Raw genomic sequence first — 27,490 nt, forward strand, 5'->3', positions numbered from 1 at the left:
TGCTAGGTTATTAGTGGTGTTTGAGGGTGATTGCTTATTTGCCCGTGTCAAAAGAGCCTACCAAAATAATATTCTTGTCCATAGATATGGTTCAGGTCACCCTTCTATGTAAGTCTAAAGGTTTTTCTCATTGAATCATCAGTCTATAAATGGTCTGCACTAAGTGGTATTACTTTATTTATAAGGGCAACAAACATTAATCAACATTTCTGTAAATGTGCTATAGTATTAGCTGTCTGGCTATTTTTCAACTGCAGTCCTTTGGCAAGATATTATGAGAACCGTTAAAGTGATAAAACGGAGACAAAACACCTTAAAAGACCGCAACGAAAAAGATTTGCAAAGACCGAAACCGAAGCCGTGCAAAAAAGCAGAAAAAACCATCATAATACAGCAACAATAACACCATTTCTGCACGTAGTCATGCAAGAAATATGAACACAACAAATCACAAGCATTTTTGTTACAAATTGGCATGTGGTGCAGCAATAATAGTTATAACAACACAGAGTTCTAGGACACAAATGAACATAGCAGATTGTTTACAAAATATTAAGTTATTCCATAAATATCCAAGCCAAGGAAGACCAGCCCTCCTGGAAATGGCCAAAGTACATGGGGAAAGTTTGCAGCAGATAAAACTGTGTTAATGATGACATTAAAATGAGCAATCTACTATATAGATTACACATTTTCACATGTCTGACTGTTCAAAAGCCTGGCATTGAGACCTCGAGTGAAGGTACAGTTTCTTATTTCAGATGGTAGGATGTTCCACAATTCAGATGCTCTTATAGAAAAGTACGATTGACTGAAGGAACTGAACCTGAGAGTGATTACACAATCCCAACTGAGATTCGTCCTCCGCCACCCGGATTGAGGCGAGTCTACACCACCACGAGGACTTAAAGAGCGCATTGTGAATTGGGCATTCCAAGTTGGGGAGAAAAAGAGGGGGAGAAAATATCTGGGTTCCAGTGAGGCACTTACAATGGAAGTGAATGAGGGCACTTACAAACAGCTGATTCAATCTCAGGGTCTCATTACCCCCCACCCTCTCTCTCTCTGTCTCATTACCACCCACCCTCCCTCTCTCTCTCCCTCTCTGTCTCATTACCCTCTCTCTCTCTCTCTCTCTCTCTCAGGCTATTTATGGCAGATTCTCCTCTAGCGCTCAGTTCTCAGGCCATACATGGAGTCCACTGGGTGATGTTACCTCTGTGTGTGCGAGCTGAGCATGTGCGCTGGTATGACTCGCAGTAGACTGACCTGTCACTCTGGAGTTGTCAACTGAACAGGAAATTCAGAATATTGCTGCCTGTGGATTTTCACTGACTTGCAGAAACTTTCCACAGAACTTGTAGGGCTCCTTGGAATATTTTTCAGAATTGGACATCCTTGGAATTTTCTAATTTCTTCACCTGCATCGCGTTTGTGTAATTGGCTTCTGTATCGTGTATTTTTATTTTTTTTGGGCTTTCCTCCCTTCCAAATTATTCTTTCCCCCTCCTCTGCCCCTTTTCCCCTCCTTTCCCTCCCCCTTTTCCCCTCATTCTGCCAATCATCATCAACAACATTATTTGTTTATATCATAGGCATATTTATTCGTCTAAGTCTTCAATTCATATGGATCAGCATCCCTTCATTTATAGGGTGGATTATGATGGACATCTGTTATCTCTTCACCTGGACTTTGACTTGGACTTTTTTGCACAAAATACTATTTTAGTACTGCTATTTAGTAAAGTTGAGTTGCTCTTGAAATATTTGGGCTTTGAATCTACACTGTAAAGGAACCTGGGAAAGTTAATCTAAACCCTCTCTGAGGCAATACAAAGTTACAGTAAGTACCATTTCCGTCTTCCCCCTTTTCTGTTTCTCTGCCCATGTCTGTGTGTGGCAGCAGCATAAGCTCTTAGGCTGAGCCGGCTTTGTTTAGCCCCATGATAGCGTAATCCCCCCTGTGACTCTAACCCACCCTGATCTGCTCCCTGCTGGACAATAAACAGGTTGGATAGTGTGTGACAGTGTTTGCTCTCTGGCTGTGTACAGTGCATCCTCTTACAACTCTGCTCAGAGACAGTTTGACAGTGTTCTTTATGACTGTTAAATGTAATGTTGCTAATATTGCGGCATAGTCTCTTACAAAGTAACCATCTTTTCGGTAACCGTTTGGTATGGTTGGTGTTATTTGGTACAAATGTGGTGTCATGTTAAATTTTGCACTGGAGCTAGTGGCAGAGGAACCATCAGGGATTGTTATTGCAGTATCCATGAACTTCTGGTAAAGGTAAAGCTAATTTATGTAAAGTAATCTCTTGTTGCTAATTAGGCATGCAAGCAACTATTATTAAGGATGCAACCAAAAATTCAAGATTGGGGGTACCAAGTTTAAAAGCTTAAGAATAGAGCATTGATAAACCCTAATCAACTACTTTTTGTCATATTATGGGTTGTCTAGTGTTACTGCCCTAACTATTATTGATGATCATACCTAGGGATTTGAACAAACTCATAAGTCTAAGTATTAAACATTTGTGCTTTCATCATTGTGCTGTGAACATGAATGATACTGTCATGTGACAATGATTTTATTTATTTTTTTGGATAAATGTGCTATAACCTCTAAGCGTTTTGGCCTGGCAGGCAATTAAACATGTATTAAATGTGACATTTCTTGGGGCCTGAATGTTTTGAAGGTAGGCTTTTTGGCTTTGGCACTTAAGCAACTACCTAGCAATCCTCCAGTACAACCTAGCAACCACCCAGACCACCATAGCAACATCCCGGCAATGCACCGTGGCATTGAGTTCTGCACGGGCAAGCACCTCTCTCATTTCCTTTAGTGAATGCATTCATTCATCATAACCAAAGGTTGAAGTTGAATAGTAATTTTACTTGACACTGACACCTTGTCTTGATACATTGAGATCTTTGCTGTGTTATTTTGCTCTTAAAATGAATGTTAGGACTTGCTGTGACTTCTAGTCCTCTGATCTCATCTAGAATCTGCTGTTAATGGCAGGCTTGTAACCGGAGTGTGTCTGAGATCTGTGCCAACATTTGGCAGTATGTCTAAGCTTGGCAGCCCCTTGTGTTGTTTATGTTTGCAGTGTCTGAAGGAGCATGCAACCACATCAAGAAAAATCATCTGCTCCTGTGGTTGCTCAGATATTGCTCAAATGATCACTTACAAGCAGTAGTCATTTGAATTTTACTTTTGTGTCTCTGCTGAAATATACAGCTCAAGTGAACTTGAGAGTGTTTGCTGGTCTTTCCTGCTGGCAGTTTTTAGCTGGTCAGGCTAAGAGACCAGCTGGTCTACCTGCTAAGACCAGCGTATTGTTTTGTTCTTTTTTTGTCTGTAGGAACACAAAGTGAAATCCACAAGTTACAGCATGTTAGTTCCCATTTGTGTGTATGTTTTTGACAAACATATTTTAAATATGTTGTTGTTTGAGGTCAGACATTCAATTCAAAATTGATGTCTATTATACACTCGAATATATGTATATGTGGCAGTGCACAGATTTCCTCTCTCTTAAATGACTCTGCTCCTTCAATTCTTGATCTGTGATTCATATCACATGCTACTGTCCCCAATGGATGAAGATTGGTTCAGCAGACCTCCATCCTAAAAATGAGACAGGCTAGAACTCATAAACTCCTTGGCTGAAACCTTACTCTGCCCTAAAGATGACCTACCATGCTTGGGCAATGTGCTTTCATGGCATTGCAAAACAGGGCATTATCCATTTAAAGGGGCATTCAGTAGTTCTCTAGCTAGCGTTAGCGTTGCTCTTCTTTGTGTACTTTAAGTACCGATACGACAGTGGTGTTAGATGCTGTACTGCCATCTATTGACGTGGATCAGCATGCTTGTCTCGGCTCCCCTGCCAGCTTTGGAATATCATCATGGTTGGGAAGTAACTGAATACATGTAACGGGATTATGTATTTAAAATGCAAAATATAAGTAACTGTATTTCACTACAGTTACAATTTAAATAATTGGTAATTTAGAAGTTTCATTCAAAAAGTATATTGATTACTGAAGAGATTCGCATTTTATTGTTATTAGTTTAATTTAATATTTGGTCCCATTAACATTTCTGCATATAAATTATGCGATCCAAAGAGCGTTTTAACAGTGATGAAACGCTATATATTTCATTTATACGAGCAAACAGAGATGTAAGTTTGGAGCAGAAGAAATAGAAATAAACCTTGTTTAAACTGTCAGCTTTACGCCAAGCTAAAATGCTAAAATAGCATTTATTTTACATGCACGTTACCAGGCAAGATCATATATATTTTTTGGATCATGATTTTTGCCGTAATATCAAAAGGTATTACTAGAAGAAAAAAAAATTTTTGTATTGTTTTCCTGTAAACGCATCTAAAAATCCTTGAGTTTGATTTATCTTGTTTTAGAAACCACACTGCATAAGATATTTAGGTCATTTAACATTTAACGTGTGTATTTTAATTGTCAAAACAAGTGAAAAAATCTTTCATTGCTAAAGTAATCCAAAGTATTTAGACTACGTTACTGACCTTGTGTAATCTAACAGAATATGTTACTAATGACATTTTACAGCATGTATTCTGTAATCTATAGTGGAATACATTTCAAAAGCAACCCTAAATATAATTTGCATTTCTAAATTTATTACTACTATAATATAATTTCTTCGGCTAAAAACAAATTTTTAATATTATTGTCCCTCATATCAGTTATCTTTGGAGATGAATCTTTTGTTTCACGTTATTTCTAAAGACCGTTATTACCTTTTGTTAGAGGACTGCTAGCGTAAAATAAACCTCAGTTATCTAGCGATACAGAATGTCATGGTAAAGTAAAGATTATAATTGTTTTTGATGATCAAATTTCGGCTCGAGTATATTACCCCCATATCCTTGGTGCATATCTGGAGGATATTCACTGTCCTGTGCATCCCCTTGTTGGACTCTGAGGTGGATGGAGAACGGGAGTAATGAAATGACACAAACATGGCTAACCAAAAAAACCCTAAATGACTAAAGTTGGAACAGAATGTGGATTATGACTGATACTTGTTGCAGGTTCTCCCAAAGAAATGAAAATTGGTAGAGATTCATTCTTTTAGAATCTGACATGACATCTACCAATCTACCTGACATGCCTTTGACTAAGCTGTCCCCTTTTGCAATATAAAAAGTTATCTTGGGTATAGCAGGGACAGTTAAATATGTGGAAAAACTACAGTCTGGACAAATACTAGTGGAATGTTCCAAAAACATTCACGCAGATAATCTAATGCATGCTAATACGCTGGCCAATGTTCCAATAAAAGCCTTATATCATCCGTCTCTAAACAGCAGTAAAGGAGTTATCTGTACCAGAGAGCTACAAGATATGGATTAGGCTGACATTGACTCAACAAGGTGTAACAAATGTTAAAAGAATTATGATAAAGAAGACTTGATGATTAAAACAGAAACTTGCATAATGGCATTCAACAAACCACAACCACCAGAAAGGATCCAAATAGGATATCTGAGTGTACCTGTCAACATCTTCATTCCAAACTCCCTGAGATGTTTTAATTGTCAAAAATTTGGCCATGGCTCTGCAGGATGTAAAAGAATTGTGGAGAGGAATGACATGAAACAGGCTGTACAAGACCAGCAAAATGGAGCAAATGCGCAGCTGATCACTTGGACTCAAGTCCAGTTTGGATCAAAGGGAAGGAAATCCAGAGAGTAAAATGTATGGAGAGAGTGAGCTACGTTGAAACATGCAGAGTGGTTGAGGAGTCTCCTGCCATTTAATATAAGAACATCATCTTATTCTTCTGTGGTAAAACCAATCACAAACACTGCTGGACACCAGACAGACTTGACCTGGGTGAATAATGACAAACCACAATAAACAAAGATTCTATCTCCGCTAAAAAGATTCCAAGCACCCAAAGTCAAATTACATTAAGTCAGATCCAAGTCACTGAAGAAAAATGTCTGTCAGCTGAACGCAACCAATCTTCAGAAAGACACCGTAGTATAAGAACATAATTACCAAAAGTTAATAATGGAAATTTCAAAGGATATTGAAATGAAAGGGAACATCACTTATCATAGCCATAGCTTATCTACTAAATAGATAGACTGTGATATTGCAGCTGTTGAGTTAGCTACACCTGCCTTTTGTGAAAATAAACCATTGTACACATGGCTTCAAACATGTTTCATATTCATTTATTCAGGCCATTCATCTATTCAAAACTGCATAGTCCATTTTATTTTTAAATATGTAGGACCATCGTTGAGTATTAAGGGCTCTATTTTGGGGCAGTGGTGGCTCAGTGGTTGAGGCTCAGGGTTACTGACCAGAAGGTCGGGGGTTCAAGCCCCAGTACCACCAAGATGCCACTGTTGTGTCCTTGAGTAAGACACTTAAATCCAGGTTGCTCTGGGGGATTGTCCCTGTAATAAGTGCACTGTAAGTCGCTTTGGATAAAAGCGTCTGCCAAATGCATAAATGTAAATGTATTTTATAGGGCTGCCCCTGACCAAAGATTTTCCTAGTCGACTTGTAGTTATTAGTTTAAGCCTTTAGTTGACTAGTTGTCTCACGTTTATGATATTAATTTAACTACATTAGAGAGAAATACTAAACCGTAATAATGAGCTTTTAAATTATACATTTTACAAATGCATGCACGAAGCGAGCTGCAGCGACACTGACAAAAGTGGTAATGATTCTTAATGTTGGAAAAACCAGCAAGGAGAATGTCTGAACATTTTGCTAATTTATAGAGAGAAATGCACATTATGGTTGTGCCGACAGACGATGATCTCAGGGATCAACGATGGTCAGAGTGATCGCCAATAGCTGATGCCTCTGACAATATCAAGACAATATTTAGCTTTTTCCATTTATTAAATTATTATTATTATCAAATTAACATTACAAATAATTTGCCCGTAAACACACACACATGCTTGAAAAAACACACTTTATTATATTATTAAGACCCCATAGTACCACCTAGCATCCGACCAGCGGTAATACCAGTGTTCCTCTTTTTCATGAGGAGTTTATTTTTTCTGTGACCAACCGACCAATCAAAACTTGGTCGACCAAGACTCTTCATCGACTAACGTTTGGTCTACTATTAGGCTGCAGCCCTACTATTTTCTAAGTGCAATTTTCGTGCAAGCTCAAGTAGGCGTGGATGGGATTGTTTGTGCTCTCTGTGGGTGTATGCACACATTGTGGGTGTATTGTATGTTAATGGAGTGGTGCAAAGTGCAGTTTGCTAATTTCCTGAGAAATAGACCATTGCGCTAAGACTTTTCAGAATTACTTTGTTTAGCGCAAAGTCTAAACTCAGTTCTTGCATTTGTAGTTTTGCAAACAATCACTGTTGTAGCCTTTTTGAGAAAGATTTAGATTTGTTAAACTTTCGCAATTTTTCAATTATAAGTATTGTTTGTATTTACGATTGTATTTATGATCTAATGTGTATTAGTAATTTCCCACCCGTTGTTGTTGTTGTAAAGTGATTAAGTTACTGGAAAAGGCGTTTTTCATGTTTCAATAAATTAATAACATTTTTAAAGCAAAATCAACTAGTAGATGTGAAGTGCATGCAAAAACGACAACAAGTTAACCGATCCCCCGATTCACAACCTAATCTGGAAAGCAGATACAATCACTGTTAATACTAGCCATGATACCGGTGTCACTGATGTGATGTGATTTAACAATACTTACATTCTCTAATTTAACGGAGCCTACATCCAAATCCTGATACCAAAAAAAATACAAAATCTTCATTGTCATGCCCATTGACTTTACATTTATGACTTATGGCGTAGTGCTGCGTTTAGCGCTACCACTCTTAAAATGTGGCCCTCAGTATTAATCTCTGTATGGTAAACCAACCTCTAGTAATTGAGGTCATACAGAATGATACAGAAACACACCTGACTCTTATTTCATGAGGTTTATCTGCAAGGTATTTTCATCTGGCTGTTCTCACAGTGTAGTCTGCGGTTTAGCAGTTATTTAAACAAACGGTCTGCCAGTGAACTCTTGTGTCCTAATAAAGGCAGAGGATGGAGAGCAGAACAACTAGGGAATGTTTTCTGAATGAACCCCTCAATACTCTGCTGGGACTGCAGGTTAAATGTAAGAAATGTATTGGGGAGATTTTCCAAGATTCCAAGAGTGATTTGAAAATTCCTTCTGTCAACCCAACATCTCATATTTCCATAACGTGATGTCTTTGTCTGAAACTAATAATTCTAGAATAATGTAATTTTTTTTACCACTAGCCTGATATTGTGACTGCTGTGGTTTCCTTAAAATGAATCTTAAATTAAGATTGAATGAAACATATGATGTGCAAAAGACCTGCAGTCACAATCTGTGTTGGTCACTTTTGGTTAATGTCAGAGTGTTTGTTTTGGGTTGTCGTGGGAATGGATGAGTGTTATGTCTGAGCCGTTACAGTGAACACAATCAAAGCAAGATGATTGAAGACTTTACTCTGCGAGAGAGATATTATGGAACTAGAATATGTAGACTTGGGCATGTGATATGGACCAGTGTTCCCAGAAGAAAAAAATAATTCCTCGGATTTTAATTGTTTCTTTTAAGAATCAACTTTTAGTAGGCTACTGAACAGATAATTTGGTCATTTAGATTTGCAAATCACACACTGGAAAAGAAGCACCACGCCGTGTCGCAGCTAAGACACGGCACAGGTGTCAAACACTTGGCTCGTCGATGCAGTTCAGATGGCAGACAGTACACACAAAATTTACCATGCTTTTCCTTCAAGAATGCTAGAGTAAATAGTCTGTCATTTGATAATGATTTGGGTCGAATTTAATTGAAAATGAGTTTCGTACCATGGTGTGGCAGGAATTTGAGCAGCCTCCAGGGTCGTAGCTGGGGTACCTTCATTGAAAGCAGTTGTTTCTAATTTTAGAACGTGACCCCCTTGAAACTCCACATTTTAGATAAATGTGAACTCACTGGGGTTTTATTTGCAATAGAAACATAAGACATGATGTTAAGCCTACCTTTCATTTAAACATTTTATTTTTGTGTTTGCTTATGGATCCAAGTGGTCTTCCGTAGCCAAGCATATAACAATTTGCATCATAAACCTTATGTATTAATTAGGACATGACTACCTTTTAACGTCAGTGCCATTACACCAGGTATGACGTGGTTGGTGTCTCTATACTCCAATTTACACTTGCTATTGTTGCATACTAGCACAGCTTTACAGTGATCTGAAGGCTTAAGTGTGTGTGTGTGTGTGTGTGTGTGTGTGTGTGTGTGTGTGTGTGTGTGTGTGTGTGTGTGTGTGTGTGTGTGTGTGTGTGTGTGTGTCTGTGTGTCTGTGTGTGTCTAGCTTAGGTTGGAGAATTTAGCCTGACCTTAGTGTGATGGCTGTTCTAATGGAGAAACTTCCCACAGTGCTTTGATGTGGTCCACTGCTCTTTGTCTCATGTAAACAAGCTTGGCAATGGCACTGAGTTCCTCAATCGTCCTAATATATGAAACTAATTTGAATCCGGCATTCATTGTGATGTCATAGACAATACAGTACAGGTGCTGGCCATCATTAAGAGTTTGACAATTTTAGCGAATGTTAACATGAATGTGTTTTACATACATCATTTCTATAATAATTGGGTGTTTCTTCACCTTCGAGAACTTTTAGCATTGTGGATTTATTGAAATGGAATACACACAATATTTTTAATTTGTCTACTACATCTACAGTGTGCATACATATGTGCATCACACAAGATTTTTCATTTAAAAAAAAAAAGTTTTTAACTACATTAAATGGCCACCTAACATGTATCCTATATACACACACACACACACACACAGTTGGATAATATTGATAAATTTTGTACTCTGCTGCTCATTAGTGAAATGTAACTTTCTTTAAACATATTTTATCTTAAGCATGCTCTTCACTGACAGTTTTGTCGATCACAAACTATTGAAAAAAATATATATATTTTATTATGGCCAAATTTGTTTGGTGTGGTGGAATGATGCCACAACTGTGGTACAGTCGTACTTTTTGAAAAGTTGATAGAAATAATTTTAATACTGTAAATATTCAGATGGTTTGTTTTTCATTTTGTTTCGATTATTGTAGTTTTAAAGATTTAGTAATTGTTTTTTATATTATGGATTTTCATTAAAATCAGTGTTCTTAATAAAAATCTACCCCTTAGAATTGAAAGTTCCTAAAGTTGAAGAAACAATTATAATTGTCTAGGTTTTATTTTCTTTTAATTTTTACTTTTTTATTGTCTTGGCTTTGACAACTGTATTGTTAACAGTCAGAATTTATGTGAATTGAGGAGTTAATTATTAGATAAAATCTTGTTACTTTGGCATACTGTAGTTTTCAACATGATCACACAGGAAGTCCGCATGCTGTTTCCAAGAGTTCCAGTACCCTGCGATCAGACACATTATGCAGACTCCCTGACAAGGTCCATGAAGAATCATGTTTTAAAATTGCACCCGATCAACCACAGGTGTTGTACGAGGAGTCCGGCTGAAATTATTTATTGTATGTAATCCGAGACTATTATTTTAGGAAAAATACAATTTTAATTTAAAATATTTTAAACGAGACTTAATCAGTGACAGTGTGTAAGCAGCTGATGTATCTAACATAATTCCATATTTTCTATAAGCAGAATTATTAGGTAATATTTCCATTTGGTGTCACCATTAGTTCTGGGATGGTTTTTAGTCCCAGCGCATATCTGATGGATCTTTTTTCACTTAAGAACATTTAGCTACATTTTCAAGGAAAGGAACCGTTTTGCTTTTATCTTTTAAATGAATACATTTTTCTTGATTCAGGCTTAGTTTGAAGAATCGTGAACTGAACCCTGAGTTCAGTATTGTTAAATGAATCATGAAATGAGTGAATCAATACACCCCTAGTATGTTTATGTGACCTAATATAACCTGACTGAGACGCAGTCTCAGAATAGACTGGAAGCATATCTCCTTTCCTTACTTGAAGCTTCAATTCTAGATATTTTTGTTTGTGCTTTTTGGTGGTGGCTCTGTTCTTTCGAATGTAAACTTAAGAAAAATAAAACCACATAACCAATGCATTCAGGGCAGGGAAAATATAGACATCCCCTGGTTACATGAGGAAACTGTATGTTGTTAGTCTCTATATGGCACAATGATGTTCATCAACTGGTCCTTGATGGACATTCTTGAATAACATTCACAGAAATGAACCATACAAATTTTAGGGATATAGGGAAATGGTTAGGCTCAAGACTTGGATTATATATTTGATCAACCTTAAGTTTGCCTCCGATTTTAAATGTATTCATAGATATGGAAAAGTTTCTGTACATGTCCTAGTGTAACATGATCTCATGCAGATTTTTTTATTTGTATCCTAGAATGCGAGAAAGCAGATGATGGTAATGTAGTGGTGTGACTTCCAGGTATGAAAGTAAAATTATAGATGAGTGAAAAAGGGAGAGAGAGGAGTGTGGGAAAGAGATGAGAGCACATGCACAGCAGAGCCAGATAAACAGAATATAGCCACACCCCATTGCCGGTCTCTCAGCCAATCAGCATACACATTGCCTTATTAAGGGCCACAGTGGTTGAGTGGGCCAGTAAGATGAGGATGCACATTTGCACGTGCCTGTGGCACTATTACAACCCTCTACTATGGCTTGGGTGTTCTTAAGCACAGCATGCACATTTTTCAGAAACTGTCCTCCTCAGGCCTCTAAATTTCATTGACTTTGTTTAAAGTTTGAATTGGTTCAATGGTTTTACTTTGTTTTTACTTAAGTATATTTGTATTGGTAGTACCTCTTTTTACAACAGATATTTTTTTGAATTACATGCCATCTCAGTGCATGACATTTCTCGTATGAAAGGGATAATATACATTTTAACCGGTCATTATTGCAAAATAAATCTGGACAGCACAATCGAGATCTCTTATAACCCTGGATCTTCGAGGCGGAATGTACTGTACATATCCCACTTGTTCTACAACTTACAAATAAGTGTGCATCAAATATTGATTTGAAATTCTTTTTATTTTGTGAAAACCAAGACTATAAAGTGATACAAGGGACATGAATCTATTGGCAAATCGGAAGAAATTCCAGAAAGCTTTTTTTTTTTTTAATGCATTTTTCTGGTAACCAACTTGTATTCAGCTGCAACTGGATTCATAATGATGGGGCCAGCGTTTGTGTTTTATCATTTGTTTTATTATTTTTCTTCCCTGAAAAAGACAAAGCTGTTGAACAAACAAATGGTTTTGTTCATTCATGTCTACTTTGAATTGTCACCACATGGCTGCAGTTCTACTTTTCATCACATTTACATTTATGCATTTGGCAGACGCTTTTATCCAAAGCGACTTACAGTGGACTTATTACAGGGACCATTCCTCCGGAGCAACCTGGAGTTAAGTGCCTTGCTCAAGGACACAATGGTGGTGGCCGTGGGGATTGAACCAGCAACCTTCTGATTAACAGTTATGTGCTTTGGCCTACTACGCCACCACCACTCTTTTTACAGGCCAACAGCTTTCAACTAACAACTTAATTAACAGACTGACAAGCCATTTTGAATAATATTTTATTGAATACATTTTAAATCTTCTTTTTTGTCAGTAGTTAGGTGTCTGTAACAATTCTCTAATTTTGTATCTGCTCTAGTGAACGTCACAGGGCCCTTTACTGTCAGTGCGCCCTCTAGTGCACACCTTATGACATTCACCCAAAATCTTGATGTGAAAGTATCGCAACAAGTTGTGCATGTCAGTGTAAGGCTTTAAGACTAGAGTTAGTGACTTTTCCCATTTTTATATACCTATCATTTCCCTCTAATTTTAGGGTTATGTTTTGGGTAAGGGATAGGATCGTGGACAGCAGTTAAAAAACAATGCCAAATGCAAGTAATAAAATGCAGCAAACTGTGTGTCGTGTTACTGTATTGGTTGCAGTCATTCTTAGCCCAATTAAATTGTTAGGGATATGAATATGGTCATGGAGAGCAGGGAAAAAACAACACCGACTACAAATATTAAAATGCTACAACCAGTATCATGATGCATACTTGGGGTAGCAAAATAAATATGCTTAACTTTTTTTTTTTTTTTTTTAAAAGGACAGTGAAAAATACTTTCCATCATTTGTTGTTTACATCAAAGGCTGTGAATCCAATTCAAATCAAATTCAAAGTCTTGGTATATGGACAAGTTGGGTGACATGCCTTCATCCTTAATCTATGAACAGATTTTGCAAGTTAAAAGAAAATATGACCCAGACAATATTACATACTGCTCCAGTTGTTCAATGCATTTACAAAATTTTCAATTTTTTCTAATTTCCTATTAACATTTCAAAATTCCTATTCTTTCTATGCCATGTTAATAATTTTGCTTATTGTTGGGACTGGAAATATTTAGGTCACTGACCACTTTATTAGGTACACCTGTACACCTACTTATTCATGAATAAGTATCTAATCAGACAATTGTGTGGCTGTATTGCAATGTATAAAATCATTCAGATAGGGGTCAGGAGCTTCAGTTAATGTACACATCAACCATCAGAATGGGCAAAAATGTAATCTCAGTGATTTCGACAATGGCATGATTTTTGGTGCTAGATGAGCTGGTTTGAATATTTGTGTAACTGCTGATCTCCTGGGATTTTCATGCACAACGGTCTCCATAGTTTACTCAGAATGGTGCGAAAAACTAAAAACATCCAGTGAAGGGCAGTTCTGCAGACAGAAACACCTTGTTGATGAGAGAGTTGAGCAGAGAATGGCCTTATTGGTTTGAGCTGATAGAAAATCTACATTGACTCCGATAACCCCTATGTACAATTGTTGTGAGCAGAATAGCATCCCAGAATGCACAACACATCAAACCTTGAGGTGGATGGGCTGCAACAGTAGAAGACCGCGTTGGGTTCCACTTATGTCAGCCAAGAACAGAAAACTGAGACTGCAGTGGGCCCCCATTTGTGTACCTCAGCAGAAATCGAGATTAATCAGACCAGGCTATATTTTTCCAGTCTTTAACTTTCCAGTTTTGGTGAGCCTGTGCCCACTGCAGCCTCTGATTTCTGTTCGTTGCTGACAGAAGTGGAACCTAATGTGGTGTTCTGCTGTTTGTCTATGGACTGAACTGCCTTGTTGATAAGGGAGGATGCAAATCTCAGAATGCACAACATGTCAATCCTGCATTTCTGTCCCATCTGTCTCAAGGTTTGACATGTTGTGCATTTCTGAGATGCTTTTCAGCACCATACAATTTTAGTGAGGGTTATCGGAGTTTCCATAGCTTTTCTGTCATGTCGAACCAGTCTGGCCATTCTCCGTTGACCTCTCTTATCAACAAGGCATTTCCGTCCGTAGATCTGCTGCTCTCTGGATGTTTTTTGTTTTTAGCACCATTCTGAATAAACTTTAGATACTACTGTGTGTGAAAATCCCTGGAGAATCAGCAGTTACAGAAATACTCAAATCAGCCGTCTGGCATCAAAAATCATGACACAATGTCGAAATCACTGAATCACATTTTCCCCCATTCTGATAGTTGATGTGAACTATAACGGAGGCTCCTGCACTGTTGCAAGCAATTGGCTGATTAGATAATTGCATGAATAAGTAGGTGTACAGGTGATCCTAATAAAGTGGTCAGTGAGTTTCCACTTCATTTTAATTAGAATTTTGTTTACTTTTGTATGCTAAACAGTTTAAGTACTGTGTGTTGGCTCGCCACTTGATGTCCTGTGTAAAATCTGGATTCTGAAGCAAAACAATCTGAGAAATGCTGATCTTGCAACATGATCACATGGGAAATCGATGGTCCCCTAGGATCAGCCACATTGTGTCGACTCTGAGAAGCACAATCTTATATCAGACTTCTTTCCCTTGTGGCATGACCGGAAGCAAATTGCATCAGCAGCATAGGAGACCCGGGTTGGGATCTTGCGTTGGAACCAGGCAGTAATCACATATGCATTAGGGTACTCAACGAGTACTCGAGTAATTAGTCAGAAAACTCGAGTAGACAAAATAATGAATAATAGTCAAAGGTAATTATTAATTATTAAAATCAATAGAACATTGATTAGAATCAATGGTAGCTTTTTTAATCCTTTTAAATCAACAATCATTTAAGACAACCATCCATTATCAAATTCAATAGAATAACTATTATCAAAGATAATTGTTCATTATTAAAATCAATAGAACCTTGATTAGAATTAACACTAGCTTACTGATCCTTCAAATCAACAATCATCAAAGGTAATTATCAAAATCAATAGAATATTAATCCTTATTAATATCGGCAGGGCACCACCCTGGAATTAGGTACTAAAACCCCAACAGTATAGCAGTGTCACTAAATGATTGTTCTCTTAGGAATGTTGAGGTCCGGAGAACATCGACATTCAAAATGAAAACATGAAGGCTTGAGCCAGCCCTTGACACAGGTGCATGCAAAGCAATACCAAAACACTAATGTAGAACAAAGTTTATTGATGCAGTAATATCAATTAATAATAAATACAATGCAGTCAATAAACGTCCGACTTCCAGGTATGAACTAAACTGTAACATTAGATAAATAAGCCTAATACATAAGGTGTGTTTGTGAATAGGTCTGTTTGTGTGCGCTCGTGTATGTTTGAGTTGCGTGCAAAAAACATTTCCGCTGCGGTCTTTGGTCCTTTAATGGATGTACTCGGTCTCACCCGCGATGGCAGATATGAACAAATCCAATGTGGTTGAACAACAACGCAAATCACATTCGTTGTAACATTAAGTCACAGTAATACCTTGAGTATTATTAGCAGATTTCCAAAGTTTTATCCTCCCAATGACATCATGGCTGAGGGACGCGTTCTGTCGTGTGCCTCATCCAATAGGAGTTGAGAGTTCGATGCTTCAGAATTTCACATACAGGTGTAAACCGAGCAAGGCTTCATGGGATCTGTAGTCTGTTTGGACTGATTTTGGCATGGTTGTTATCAGGCTGTATGTAGGCCTCAGTCAGGCTTCATGACTGTGTGTAGGTCTGGCTTTGTCTCATATCTGAGACAAGTTTGGTCTTAGTTTGGTTGCTATAAGACATCTGACAATCAATGTACCCCTAAAAATCACAGTGTAATCAATCTCAATATTAAAAATAAGTTCCCTCTTTGACACATTTGTGTTTTAGTTGTCACTGAATTTTGAATTAAGTGAAAAGTCACATCATGCTTGATCACCATCGATCATTGTTTTCATGATCTATCATTGCAGCCATGTCCGAGTACTTGAGTACTTGTGCCCATCCCTAGTTTGCATCGAAAGTGACTTGTGATTCAGACAGGGCCACCGCTGGCTAAATTGATGCCCTACGCAGAGTTCCAGGTGGATGGGAGTGGGTTTGGATTGCGTGATATGAGCGTGAAGCGATCGTCTGACTGGGGGGGATGTTCGCGTGATACGAGCGCGACACGATCATCTGTGTTCCACAACTGCTTTCGGGTCCTTGAATAACATATAGCATGTGAGTAAGGTGCAGCCGGTGGACTTTCTGTTGCCCTCCTAGGGGGTGCCCTACGCAGACTGCGTAGTCTGCTTATAGGGAGCGGCGGTACTGGATTCAGAGTTTGCATTCCAGGTGTTTGAGTTGGGGGGGGGGGCATTTTATGAAATAAGCATTCCTATTCTCTGTACTACATCCTGTACTGCTGAAAGCGACTCTCTTCAACTATTTTGGTGGCCCTCTGTGGACATTACACCCAGCAAATGAAGCTCACATGTGTCCATACACCCTACAACACTTACCACTTTGGCCACTGGGGGCAGAATTTCAAATTTCGGAACGCACAAATTGATTTTGGCAAAATAAAGTGTCAACCTAATGTTTCCAATGTAATACAACAATCACTGGTGTGCATATTTACCGACAAAAAGATGTTAAAGACAAGTCAGTCCTAATTTAAGACTCTGGATTGTGTGTGTGTGTGTGTGTGTGTGTGTGTGTGTGTGTGTGTGTGTGTGTGTGTTCATGTCATGAGTCCAGGAATCCACTGTGCTCCTGCAATCCACTTTTATCATCCAGACTAATTTCTGCCTGTAATCAGATTACTGCTTGTGAGCTGCCTTAGCGCACCCCTCTCTCTCTCTCTCTCTCTCTCCCTCCCACCCTCCCTTCTCCTGGTGTGTTTGCTTTAGTTCACCAGTTCTGCCTCTGTGCATTTCTATCACATTGAGTTATTTTGTGGTGGCCCCTCTCTCTCTTGCTCTTTTTCTTTCTGTCCTGATCACAGGCTCAGACCATCTGTCTTTCATTCCTCTGTTTCCTTTTTATTCCAACATGTTTCGTAACCAATGGATAACTAACTATCTCAACCATGTCACACAGTGTAGTCAAGGTAAGCGTGGATCTCTGTGCTGGGTTACTGTTACTGGGCAGTTAAGTTGATTGATTAATTGGGGGCAAATTGTTGGGATTGTATTGATGGGTAAAAATGGTCTCCGGGGAGAGTGAGTGATTAAGTAGTTACCGTAGCGACACAGACTGGACAGTTATTTGATTTAAGGCTGGTTGTTTTTTATTTTTTTTATTTGGTAAATATTTTTTAAATGGTTGCACTGTACAGAAGTGTGATAACATGCATGATTTTATCTTTAAATATTACTTCTGTAATATTGAAGAAATCTTCTGATTTGATTAATTGATCAGATTAAGACTGAATCCTCATGATGCGCTAAAGGTTGTTTAGTAGTGATGGACAGATAAAGTACATGTAATCAGCTGATTTTTGGCCATTTTGAGATAAATAATTAATTGTCCAAAAACCATGTCCACATAGGAAATAAACAGAATTATGAACTTTAGAGTGTGTATTTGCCTTATTCTAATAAATGTGAGTTAAAGAAAATATTGTGTAAAATGCATCTCATATGCTAGGGCTGGGTTATATGACATTTAATACTGTGTAGCGGTAGACATTTTAATTTGTAGAGATTTTGGTATACCATATGGAGATAAACCATTTACTTTATGACATATTTTTGTAGGTAATGTATTGCTTTATATTAGTTACAAATGAAAGCGTGTAAGAAACATGTAGTATGAAAATACAGAAAGGGACGTGTTCCTGGCTGCCAAACAGTGTCGCAACTTTCTGCGTTAATATAAAGTCAACTCGTGTTTCGTAGTGTGAAATTGATTTTATTTTTAAATATTTTTTTTTTTTACTGAAGCCAGATTTATCATTAATTTGTTATAAATACCAGGTTCCCTCTATAATGGAAAACCTGGAAATATTTTGAATGGGTTTTTCCAAGGTTGGAAAATTCTATAGGGAATATAAATGTTTCAAGTTATGCTGTGCTCATTATGCATGTGCTAAAACATTTAATTGGTTCAAAATGTCTCTTGTGAGTGGTCTCTATACATTTTGGAAAATCCTAATACAGTAATCCAAGCAACTGGGAAAAAAATCATGGAAAATTCATGAATATTCACTGGTCAAAATGTGTGTGAACCCTGTTGGTGTGCATCCATAAAGTTCGACTAAAAATATTATATATGAGACAAATGAGGTATGTATCAGCGTATTCTCCAATGTTGGGGGAAGTTTCTTCGAAACTGTAGCTTCCCATTCGAGCGGTTTAAAAAAATAAAATATTGTGCAATATTTAATATTTAGATATTATTTAATTAATTTGACATTAAACAGATGTATACTAAAATATTAGGTAATCAACCTAGAAAACACCTGATATTGAACAGAGTCTAAGGGGGCTTTCACACTAGCACTTTTGGTGCGCACCCCGGTTCGAATTACGTCAGAGTTCGGTTCGTTTGGATGATGTGAACGCTGTCTTCCGAACTCGGGTGCGCACCCGCGAACCGTACTCAGGTCCGCTTAAAAAGGTGGTCTGGGGTAAGGTTCATGTGAACTCCAGTACGGTTCGCTGCTAATATGAACGCAGTCGAACCAAACCGCGGAAGTGAACCGCTATCGATGACGTATAATTTGGTCGTCAGTCTCACACACTTTCAAAATGAGCGGAAAGGGTTTACTTTCGTGCGTGCGCGTGTATACACTTACCTTGACGAAAAGCGGGATTGACGCACACGCACTGCAAGCAGAGAGATGATTTCTGCTTGCCTTCGCAAAAATTGTCTTCGGCGGACAGCCCGCTGTCTTTTGAACGATTTCAGTATTTTTGCGGCAGACATACGCAACTGTGTTTCTGTATCTTGATGTTGAAAACAAAACCAAAGGTTAAAAAAAAGAACAAATGTGAACCGAGCAAGTCTATTCATTGAATTTTGACGCCTTTTCATTTCGCGGTTATCAAGCAACACGATTACGCACCAGCTGCAGCTTGATGACGCAAGCGTACCGCGGTTCGGATACAAATATAATGTGAACACAGTCCAACGGGGGCAGGGGGGAGGGGGGAGCAATCGAACTCTGGTTCAGAACAGGCAATCGAACCAAGTGTGAAAGCCCCCTAAATGTAGTCATAAAGAGCAGCAGTTATCTAATGTTTTCTCTTCGAAGATGGCAAGCTGTGCATGGCTCAAGTGAATCACTGAAAATTGTGACGCATGTAGTGTTTTTTGACGCTGCGCTGCTACTCTTTGGAAAATGTAGTTTATTGCTGGAAAAGCTACACTATTGTGAACTTGTCACGCTACTGAAAAATGCAATTAAGTTTGTAACGTTGCTACTTTTGGGTTACATGTGAGTTACTCCCCAACATTGTTGTATCGAAATCAGCCATTGAAGAAAACTATTTGCATCTCTGTCTGTCTAATGTGTTTTGAGAATGTGCTTAATGTTTTGACCTAGTGTAGTCTGATCTCTTGTTTTCAGTTGCCATACTGTGACATTGCATACCGGCTCAATGTTGCATCTAGATAGTAAATGCAGCTGTCATACTGTGTATATACCTAAACATATACTTGACTCATCTCCCTCTGTTGCTCATGAAGTAACCTCAGCTCTACATGTCAACACTGTAAGTGATAATTACTGTTGTGCTGTCTACACATTAGATTATCTGATCCTTCACACAAAGTCTGTTCATATAGTGAAGTGGTTTACTGGAAGTCTGGCGTTCTCCGCTGTGAACTACATGCATTTAAGAGGGAGGGTGCATCTTTGAGCAGGATCTATTTTTTGCCTTGATCTTCCATCTTGTATTTTTGGAAAACACTGGCTCTTTTCGTCCTCCTCACTGGCGGGTCGCCACTTTGTCACTGTAAGCATCTTGGAGTGATTCTCTGGCAACCATTTATCGGAAACTCGTCAGCCAGACTTCATTAAAGCTAATTGGGATGTCTTCACACCCAACTTTACTTTTGTTGTTCTTAGCTTGAGTGATCCCTCCCTGCTCCAGGTTCACCATTTGGGGGATTATCAGACAACCCCATGATGATGTAAAACACAGTAGCTCAAGCTGTATCTGGCAGGGTAAAAAACTATTTACAATGGGTTTCAAATAATCAAAACACAGTAGAGTTGTAATGTTCTAGAATTTTGGGCTGAAATAGCTAAAACCCTAATCTACACCAGACGAGTCTGTTGACGCTATGTGAAGTGATGTAGTGGCTTGAGGTTGTCTACACTGAAAGCGTTAGTGTTGTGAACATTCTAAATGACACGCAGACAGCACGGACCAATCAGCTGTGAGATCGAGGAGGGTTCATCAATGGTTAAATTGGTAAATAACGTGTATCATACTTTATATTCAGTGCAACTCCACTGGTGATAACATTTAATTATTATAGAATAATTAATGTAACATATTTAATGCACAGTCAGAAGTTATTTAAATGGGTAATAATTACAATTCATGGCAAAAGACTTGCATGTATGATATTAAGTAAAATAATTTTATTTCAGATGGACAGGATAATAAAGCAGATGGAAAAGGTCTGAAGCGCATCAGTAATAGCATGTGGCATCCGTTTACAGATGCTTCTAGTGTAGACCGCTTAAACACTGAAAAATGTACATTTGACCTAACATGATGCTCCCTTCCATTGTAGGGAGGGTGTAAGGTCATGTCCACACCAACAGGTTTCAGTTTTAAAACATTGATTAAGCTATTTTTTACATCTTTACACATCTTATGTGCACTGAAAATGAAACTGTTTTTTTTTTTTTTAAAGCTTTTTCCATTACCTTGGAAAACAATGATGCTAGGAAACTGGAAACGGTTTATATACATAAACTTATTAGTGCACTTGTATGTTTCAAAACGTGTTTTGCTATTTTTACGCTTCTCATCCACACCAGAATGTTTTCCTCCACCAAAAATGGAGACGTTCAAAAAACTATTACCACATTCTTTGTGAATCAATGGCGTTAAGGCTCAGACCTCAGACCACTTTATTAGGTGCACCTTTACACCTACTCATTCATGTGAATATCTAATCAGCCAATCCTTTGGCAGCAGTATAATGCATAAAATCATGCAAATAGGGATCAGGAGCTTCAGTTCATGTTCACATCAACCATCAGAATGGGGAGAAATTTGTCTCTGTAATTTCGACCATGGCATGATTGTTGGTGCCAGACTGACTGGTTTGAATATTTCTGTAACTGCTGATCTCCTGGGATTTTCACGCACAACAGTATCTAGAGTTTACTCAGAATTGTGCCAAAAACAAAAAACATCCGTTGCGCAGCAGTTCTGCAGACGGAAATGCCTTGTTGCTTGTTGGATATTTTTTTGTTTTTGGCACCTTTCTGAATAAACTCTAGAGACTGTTGTGTGTGAAAATCTAAGGTGATCAACAGTTACAGAAATATTCAAATCGGCTCATCTGGCACCATAAATCATGCCACGTTGAAATCAATAAGATCAAATCTTTTCCCAATTCTGATGGTTGAGGTGAAAATGAACTGAAGCTCCTGACCCATATTTGCATGATTATACTGCTGCCAAAGGATTGGCTGATTAGATACTCACATGAATAAGTAGGTTTACAAGTTCCTAGAAATGCTCAAGTGGAGTTTTCAAATGAAAATGGATTAGTGTGGACGTGGCACTAAGGTTCTGGAAAAATTTGCCATTTTCGTTTTGCGTATAAATTTGTAGATTTCCTAAATTTAAAAAAAATATTGGGTTGCTTAAATGACAGTTTATTGAATTCAGTTCTCAGTGCGAAATAAATCTGGTGTGCTCCATATTTTATTTAGCTCTGAAGAGTCCTTCAGAAAGAATTAAGCGGCGCCGCTTTGCGTAAACCCCAGTAATGTCCTGCGAAAGCGCTCACCCTTTCAAACCCAGTTAATATTTATCCAAAACATAATATCAGACATTTATGCATGTTATAAAAGCAAGTGCACACTGTTAAGTGACTGTCTTGTTTCTTTTTGCAGGATTTGTCGGTGAAGCTTCTGTTAAGGTCTGCAGCCCTGTACTGCTTAAGAAAAGAGCTGTAAGGTCAGAATTCATGCATCTCACCAACTTAATGGACATTTTCACATCTGTATGGTGACCAAAACTTTGCCAATTATAAATGTCAAAACGCAAAAATCAAGGTGAGAGCGTGGCACTTAAATTGGACTTCCTTCATGCCCTTTAACATTCAACTCTAAATGGATTCATTCATGATCCATTCAGAGATGTCTGCAGGAACTCTGACTCTTACCAATCAGATTTTACACCAGACATTATTCAGATCTGAGTGTTCTTGCTAGACCACTCTAACTCCATATTTACAGATGTCTAGATTTATATCATATTTTAACATTTACTTTTCAAATGTAAGGGATTATATGCTGCTGATGTTTTATGGACCGCTTGCGTGATCACTTGCTAAGACTGTTGTTACAGAAATGAAAGCATCTTGGAAATAAAAATGTTACACCGAGTTAGCTTTGATTACCTTGAGTTAAGTGGATATTTTTGGTCTTATCAAATTGTGATTGAAGAATTGTCCTGGCCAGTCAAAAGGAATACTTTGTCTTTCACAGTGGCTGAACACACTACACTGTTAGTGTGTGTGTGTGTGTGTGTGTGTGTGTGTGTGTGTGTGTGTGTGTGTGTGTGATCTTTTGTTGATTCAAATGGGTAAACTGTTAAAGGATGTGAATGCTTTTGAAATGGATTCATGATCAAAAAATGCCTTAAATGTCCCCAGAAGCATCCAGTAAAAACTAATCAAAGTGACTAATCCTGTGACACAATCCATGATGTTTTCCCGTAATATTTCAAATTCGACACTATTTCTAGATCACTAACAAATGTAACAGTTAACTTGAGTACTAAAGTTCAGATTTCCTTGATTTTGATTGAAGCCCACAAGATCTCAAATTATGCAAATGTTTTTGCTTAAACTCAAATTGTAATGCTAGCAATATTATTTATAATGAAACATTTATATAAAAATTAGCAAATAACAGAACAATGTAAATGGCATTGAAAGTTTTTTTTTTTATCTGATTTTGGACCCCAAAATGTAATTGTTCTATTTAATCTTCATTATGGGGCATTATTTCAGAACTATTTGCATTCACCCCTAAAAGTTTTTTGATGCTCATTCTCATTCTGCCACCCCGCTTGCATGAGAACATTGTGCATGGTTCATGTGTAGCGGTGGCTCTGCTGTATACAGAGTAATTGGAGTGTGCTGTTTGGTCTGGCAAGGCTGGTACCGTGGTGAAGGGGAACTTTAGATGTATAAATACCTTAGCAGCTAATCTATTCCTGTGGTCAGATTCAAGAGAACGTTCAAGATCCTCTATACTAATTCAGCTTAAAATGTCACATGAGAACAAGTTGGTAGGGATGGCCACATGCTCACAGCCTACCAATGATTAAATCTGGAGTATTTAAAACAAATAATTGAGCTGGTTGGGGCCGTGGCCTAGTAGTTTGCACGCTTGCTGAGATTTCATCAAGTTGGACATGTTCCTGGATCAACATACTTTTTCGTCATGGATACCTTTCCAATCAACCATTTAGAGTTGAGCGTTCGGGTTTAGTTTAGGGTTGGGGTGTTGCCTGAAAAGCATTTTATAATTTCCCTCTTAATTCTTATTTTTAATTCATTTTAGGTGTGTGTGTGTGTGTGTGTGTGTGTGTGTGTGTGTGTGTGTGTGTGTGTTGGATGGTTGTCAATAGGATTGTGGCTGTGTTTTGATTGTAATACTAGCTTGCTACTTACTGAATACAGTGAAGTATACACTGTATACTGCGTATTCTTTTATTTTCCATTTTAAATTCTTATGTGTCTTAACATTTTGCAGTACAATAAAATAATTGGTCATGAAAGAGATCACCTAGTTCAAGTCAAATGCATTGCCTTATGGGATACAGTATTCCATGCAGTAAGCTCTGTTGTATACAGCACACTTTGACAAATTTCATCCTCTGGGGTCCTGTGGGTCCTTAAATATTAAAATATCTTAAGTGGTACAAAAGTCTTGATTATCATTTAAAGAGGTTTAAAATGTTGTTGCTGAACAATAGGAATTATTCAACTGCAAAATGTTATTTACAGAAAAGTTGGGACATTTTTTAAAATGCAGTAAAAACAAGAATCTTTTTTTTTTTTTTTTTTTTCTTGAACCATTATTTAACTGAAAAAGTACAAAAAAGATTTCCAATGTTTTCACTGACCAACTTAATTGTATTTTGTAAATATAAACACATTTTGAATTTGATGCCTGCAGCACACACAAAAGATTTTCTGATAGAGGCATGTTTACCACTGTTACATCACCTTCTTTTAATTACACTAATCGTTTGGGAACCGAGGATACGAATTGTTCTAAAGTGGAATTTTTGCCCATTCTGGCTTGACTTCAGCTGCTCAACAGTCCATGGTCATAGTTGTCTGATTCTTCTCTTAATGATGCGCCATACATTTTCAATAGGAGACAGAACTGGACTGTAGGCAGGTCAGTCAAGCACATGCACACAAGTGTCTACGAAGCCACGTCTGCATGTGCAGAATGAGGCTTGGCATTGTCTTGCTGAATTAACCATGGTCTTCTCGGGAAAAGACTTCTTGTCTATAGTACCTTCACACATATGTAAGGCACCCATGCTGTGGGCACTGAAGCACCCCTATATCATGAGAGATGTTGGCTTTTTCACCTTTCACTGATAAAAATCTGGATGGTCCCTTTCGTCTTTGGCATGGAAACTCAACATTCGTTTTTCCCCAAAACAAGCTGAAACGTGGACGTGGACCATTTGAGGTGAGCTTGGGCCCAGAGAACTTGGTGCGTAGAATTGATGTATGGCTTTCTCCTTGCGTAATAGTTTCAAGTTGCAATTCTTGATGCAGCGGCGGACTGTGTTAAGTGACAGTGGTTTTCCGAAGTACTCCCAAGCCCAAGTGGCTATATTTAACACAGTAACTTCACGGTTTCTCATGCAATGCCATCTGAGGTCTCGAAGGTTATGCACATTCATCAGTGATTTCCAGCCTTGCACTACATGGACTGAGATTTCTTCGGATTCCCTAAATCGTTTCACAATATTTTGTGAGCCTGATGGATTAGGGGCGGGGTCAGAAGGAATGGAAACCCGCCCTATTCCTTTAGACCTGCTGCTGCTTCGGCCCCGCCCCTCATCTTGCTCTCACCACGTTCCCTGTCTGGGGGAGCTCCTTTGTCCGACAGGTCAGACTCTCTTCGTGCACTAGTGTAGCGTGGGGCGTAATCCACATCATCTACTTGGTCTAGGAGGATTCCGTAGCGTTCTGATAATTGACGTCGGCGTTCAGCTTTGTAACGCGCGATTCCCAACCTTTCTGGAATTGGGGTTCATGTATAAATATAAAGTCTGTATGCGCTGCACCTGCATGCTGATGGGACAATGTACTGCAAGCATGCTGCATGCCTGATATAGTGTTTCCAGCGGTTTCAGAGCAGTTCACAATTATTGAACTACTGTTGATGAATTACTGCTCATATTTGTGGTATGACAATGTTTACTTTTACAGTGTTTTTATTGTAATATAGATGATTGTCAGAATGCATATTTTATATTCGTTATCCGTTTGTGTGAGCAGCTGGGAGAACAGACATTTCAAAATAAGAGTCATTGATATAGTTTGAGCTTGTTTATACTGTAGTTAAAAGTCCAACATTATGCAACCAATCTTCATTTCTAATTCATGTGTAATTAATATATTGGTATATAATTTCAATATGATGTGGTATGGACAATAGGGTTTTCATTTGATTTTTTTTCAGGTCTTAAGTCTTGCATCTTAATTTAGTTTTAAAAAATGTGCAGCAACCCTGATCGAGATATTTTGTTTGTACAGAACATTTGCACTGCAGCAAGAGTTCTACACTAGTATATCATCCTGAACATAGCTTGAGTTTGTTTTGATAGTAATCCTTGGCAAAACTTTGGTCTCCATTTTCCCGGTCCAGTTCCCTGGACTTGATTCTTATATTCTCTCCACTATATTCTCTTGTCTTCTCTTTACTATTGTTTGAATAAGTGCCAAAAAGACCAACAATTAAATTTTACTTGAAACCGTCATAGTTTTCATGGAAAGATGTTTAGCCGGTTCAGCAAAGCTCTATTGAAACATAATTGTTTTCCATATTATGAACACTTTTCTTTTTTCTCTGGCTTACAGCTTTGGTGCTGATGATCGCACTTCACTGGTCAGGAGTACTACAGATATTGATGCAAACATCCTTGCTGTGCTACCCAAAGGTGAGAAATTATATCTCTTATAAACATACATTTTTGAAAGTTCCTCACAGTTCCAAAAGTTATTGTTTTTCTCTGAAATCTGCCTTTTTAGTTTCAGAACTAAGGAAGCAATTTGAAAGCACAATCATAAGTGATCCAATAATGAACCGGTATGTTTTCTACCCCAATGGTAGTCTGTTTTGCAAAATGATGGACTGCTATTTAAACAAAATATCTCAGTTATGGTGTAAATTCAAGTGTTGCTTGTTAGTTTTTATCCTTTCCTTGCAGAAAGTAATCAGATTATGTTTTATATATAATGATAAAATGGGCTTTTGTCATGCAGGAAAAAGAGGATAGCACAAAGGCTAGAGGGGATTGAGACCGGTGTTCCAGCAGCTCTTTCTACAAATGTACACCACACAGCCGGTCTCGTGACCAATCGGCTGCTGGAGGAGGACACTCCACGCTACACACGAGCCTCAGATCCCAGCGATCCAGGTATTGCGGGTAAGAAAAAGGGCTATGCTAATCTAATTTTTTATTGTTATTAATTGAATTATATATGGCATAGATGTGTCAGGGGCGCTGCTGAATTCTTTCCGAAGGAAACTACAGACCTAAATAAACTATGAAGCACACCATATTTGATATGATTTCAATAAACTGACAAATTGGCAACCCAGTATTTTTTTATTTTTTATTAAAGAAATATACAAATTTATATTACACAGATGCAAAATTA

General features: G+C 38.0%; 1 protein-coding gene across 6 annotated transcripts in view; it reads left to right on the top strand.

The window, feature by feature from the left end:
* Positions 1-1,255: 1,255 nt before the first annotated feature.
* Positions 1,256-27,490, top strand: part of LOC127645036 (supervillin-like) — a 65,304-nt gene continuing 39,069 nt past the window's right edge. For 3 of the 6 annotated variants that reach the window (XM_052128541.1, XM_052128542.1, XM_052128544.1), the window contains exons 1-5: positions 17,405-17,477; positions 22,458-22,521; positions 26,687-26,766; positions 26,858-26,915; positions 27,092-27,255. In XM_052128541.1, coding sequence (XP_051984501.1) covers positions 17,420-17,477; positions 22,458-22,521; positions 26,687-26,766; positions 26,858-26,915; positions 27,092-27,255 — 424 coding nt within the window. In that variant the 5' untranslated portion in view covers positions 17,405-17,419. Of the gene's footprint in view, positions 1,844-17,404; positions 17,478-22,457; positions 22,522-26,686; positions 26,767-26,857; positions 26,916-27,091; positions 27,256-27,490 lie in introns of those variants that run through there. The other 3 variants (XM_052128545.1, XM_052128543.1, XM_052128546.1) reach the window with 3 other exon arrangements.

This window comes from Xyrauchen texanus, chromosome 6 (assembly GCF_025860055.1).
Source record: "Xyrauchen texanus isolate HMW12.3.18 chromosome 6, RBS_HiC_50CHRs, whole genome shotgun sequence".
NCBI classification, from domain to species: Eukaryota; Metazoa; Chordata; class Actinopteri; order Cypriniformes; family Catostomidae; genus Xyrauchen; species Xyrauchen texanus.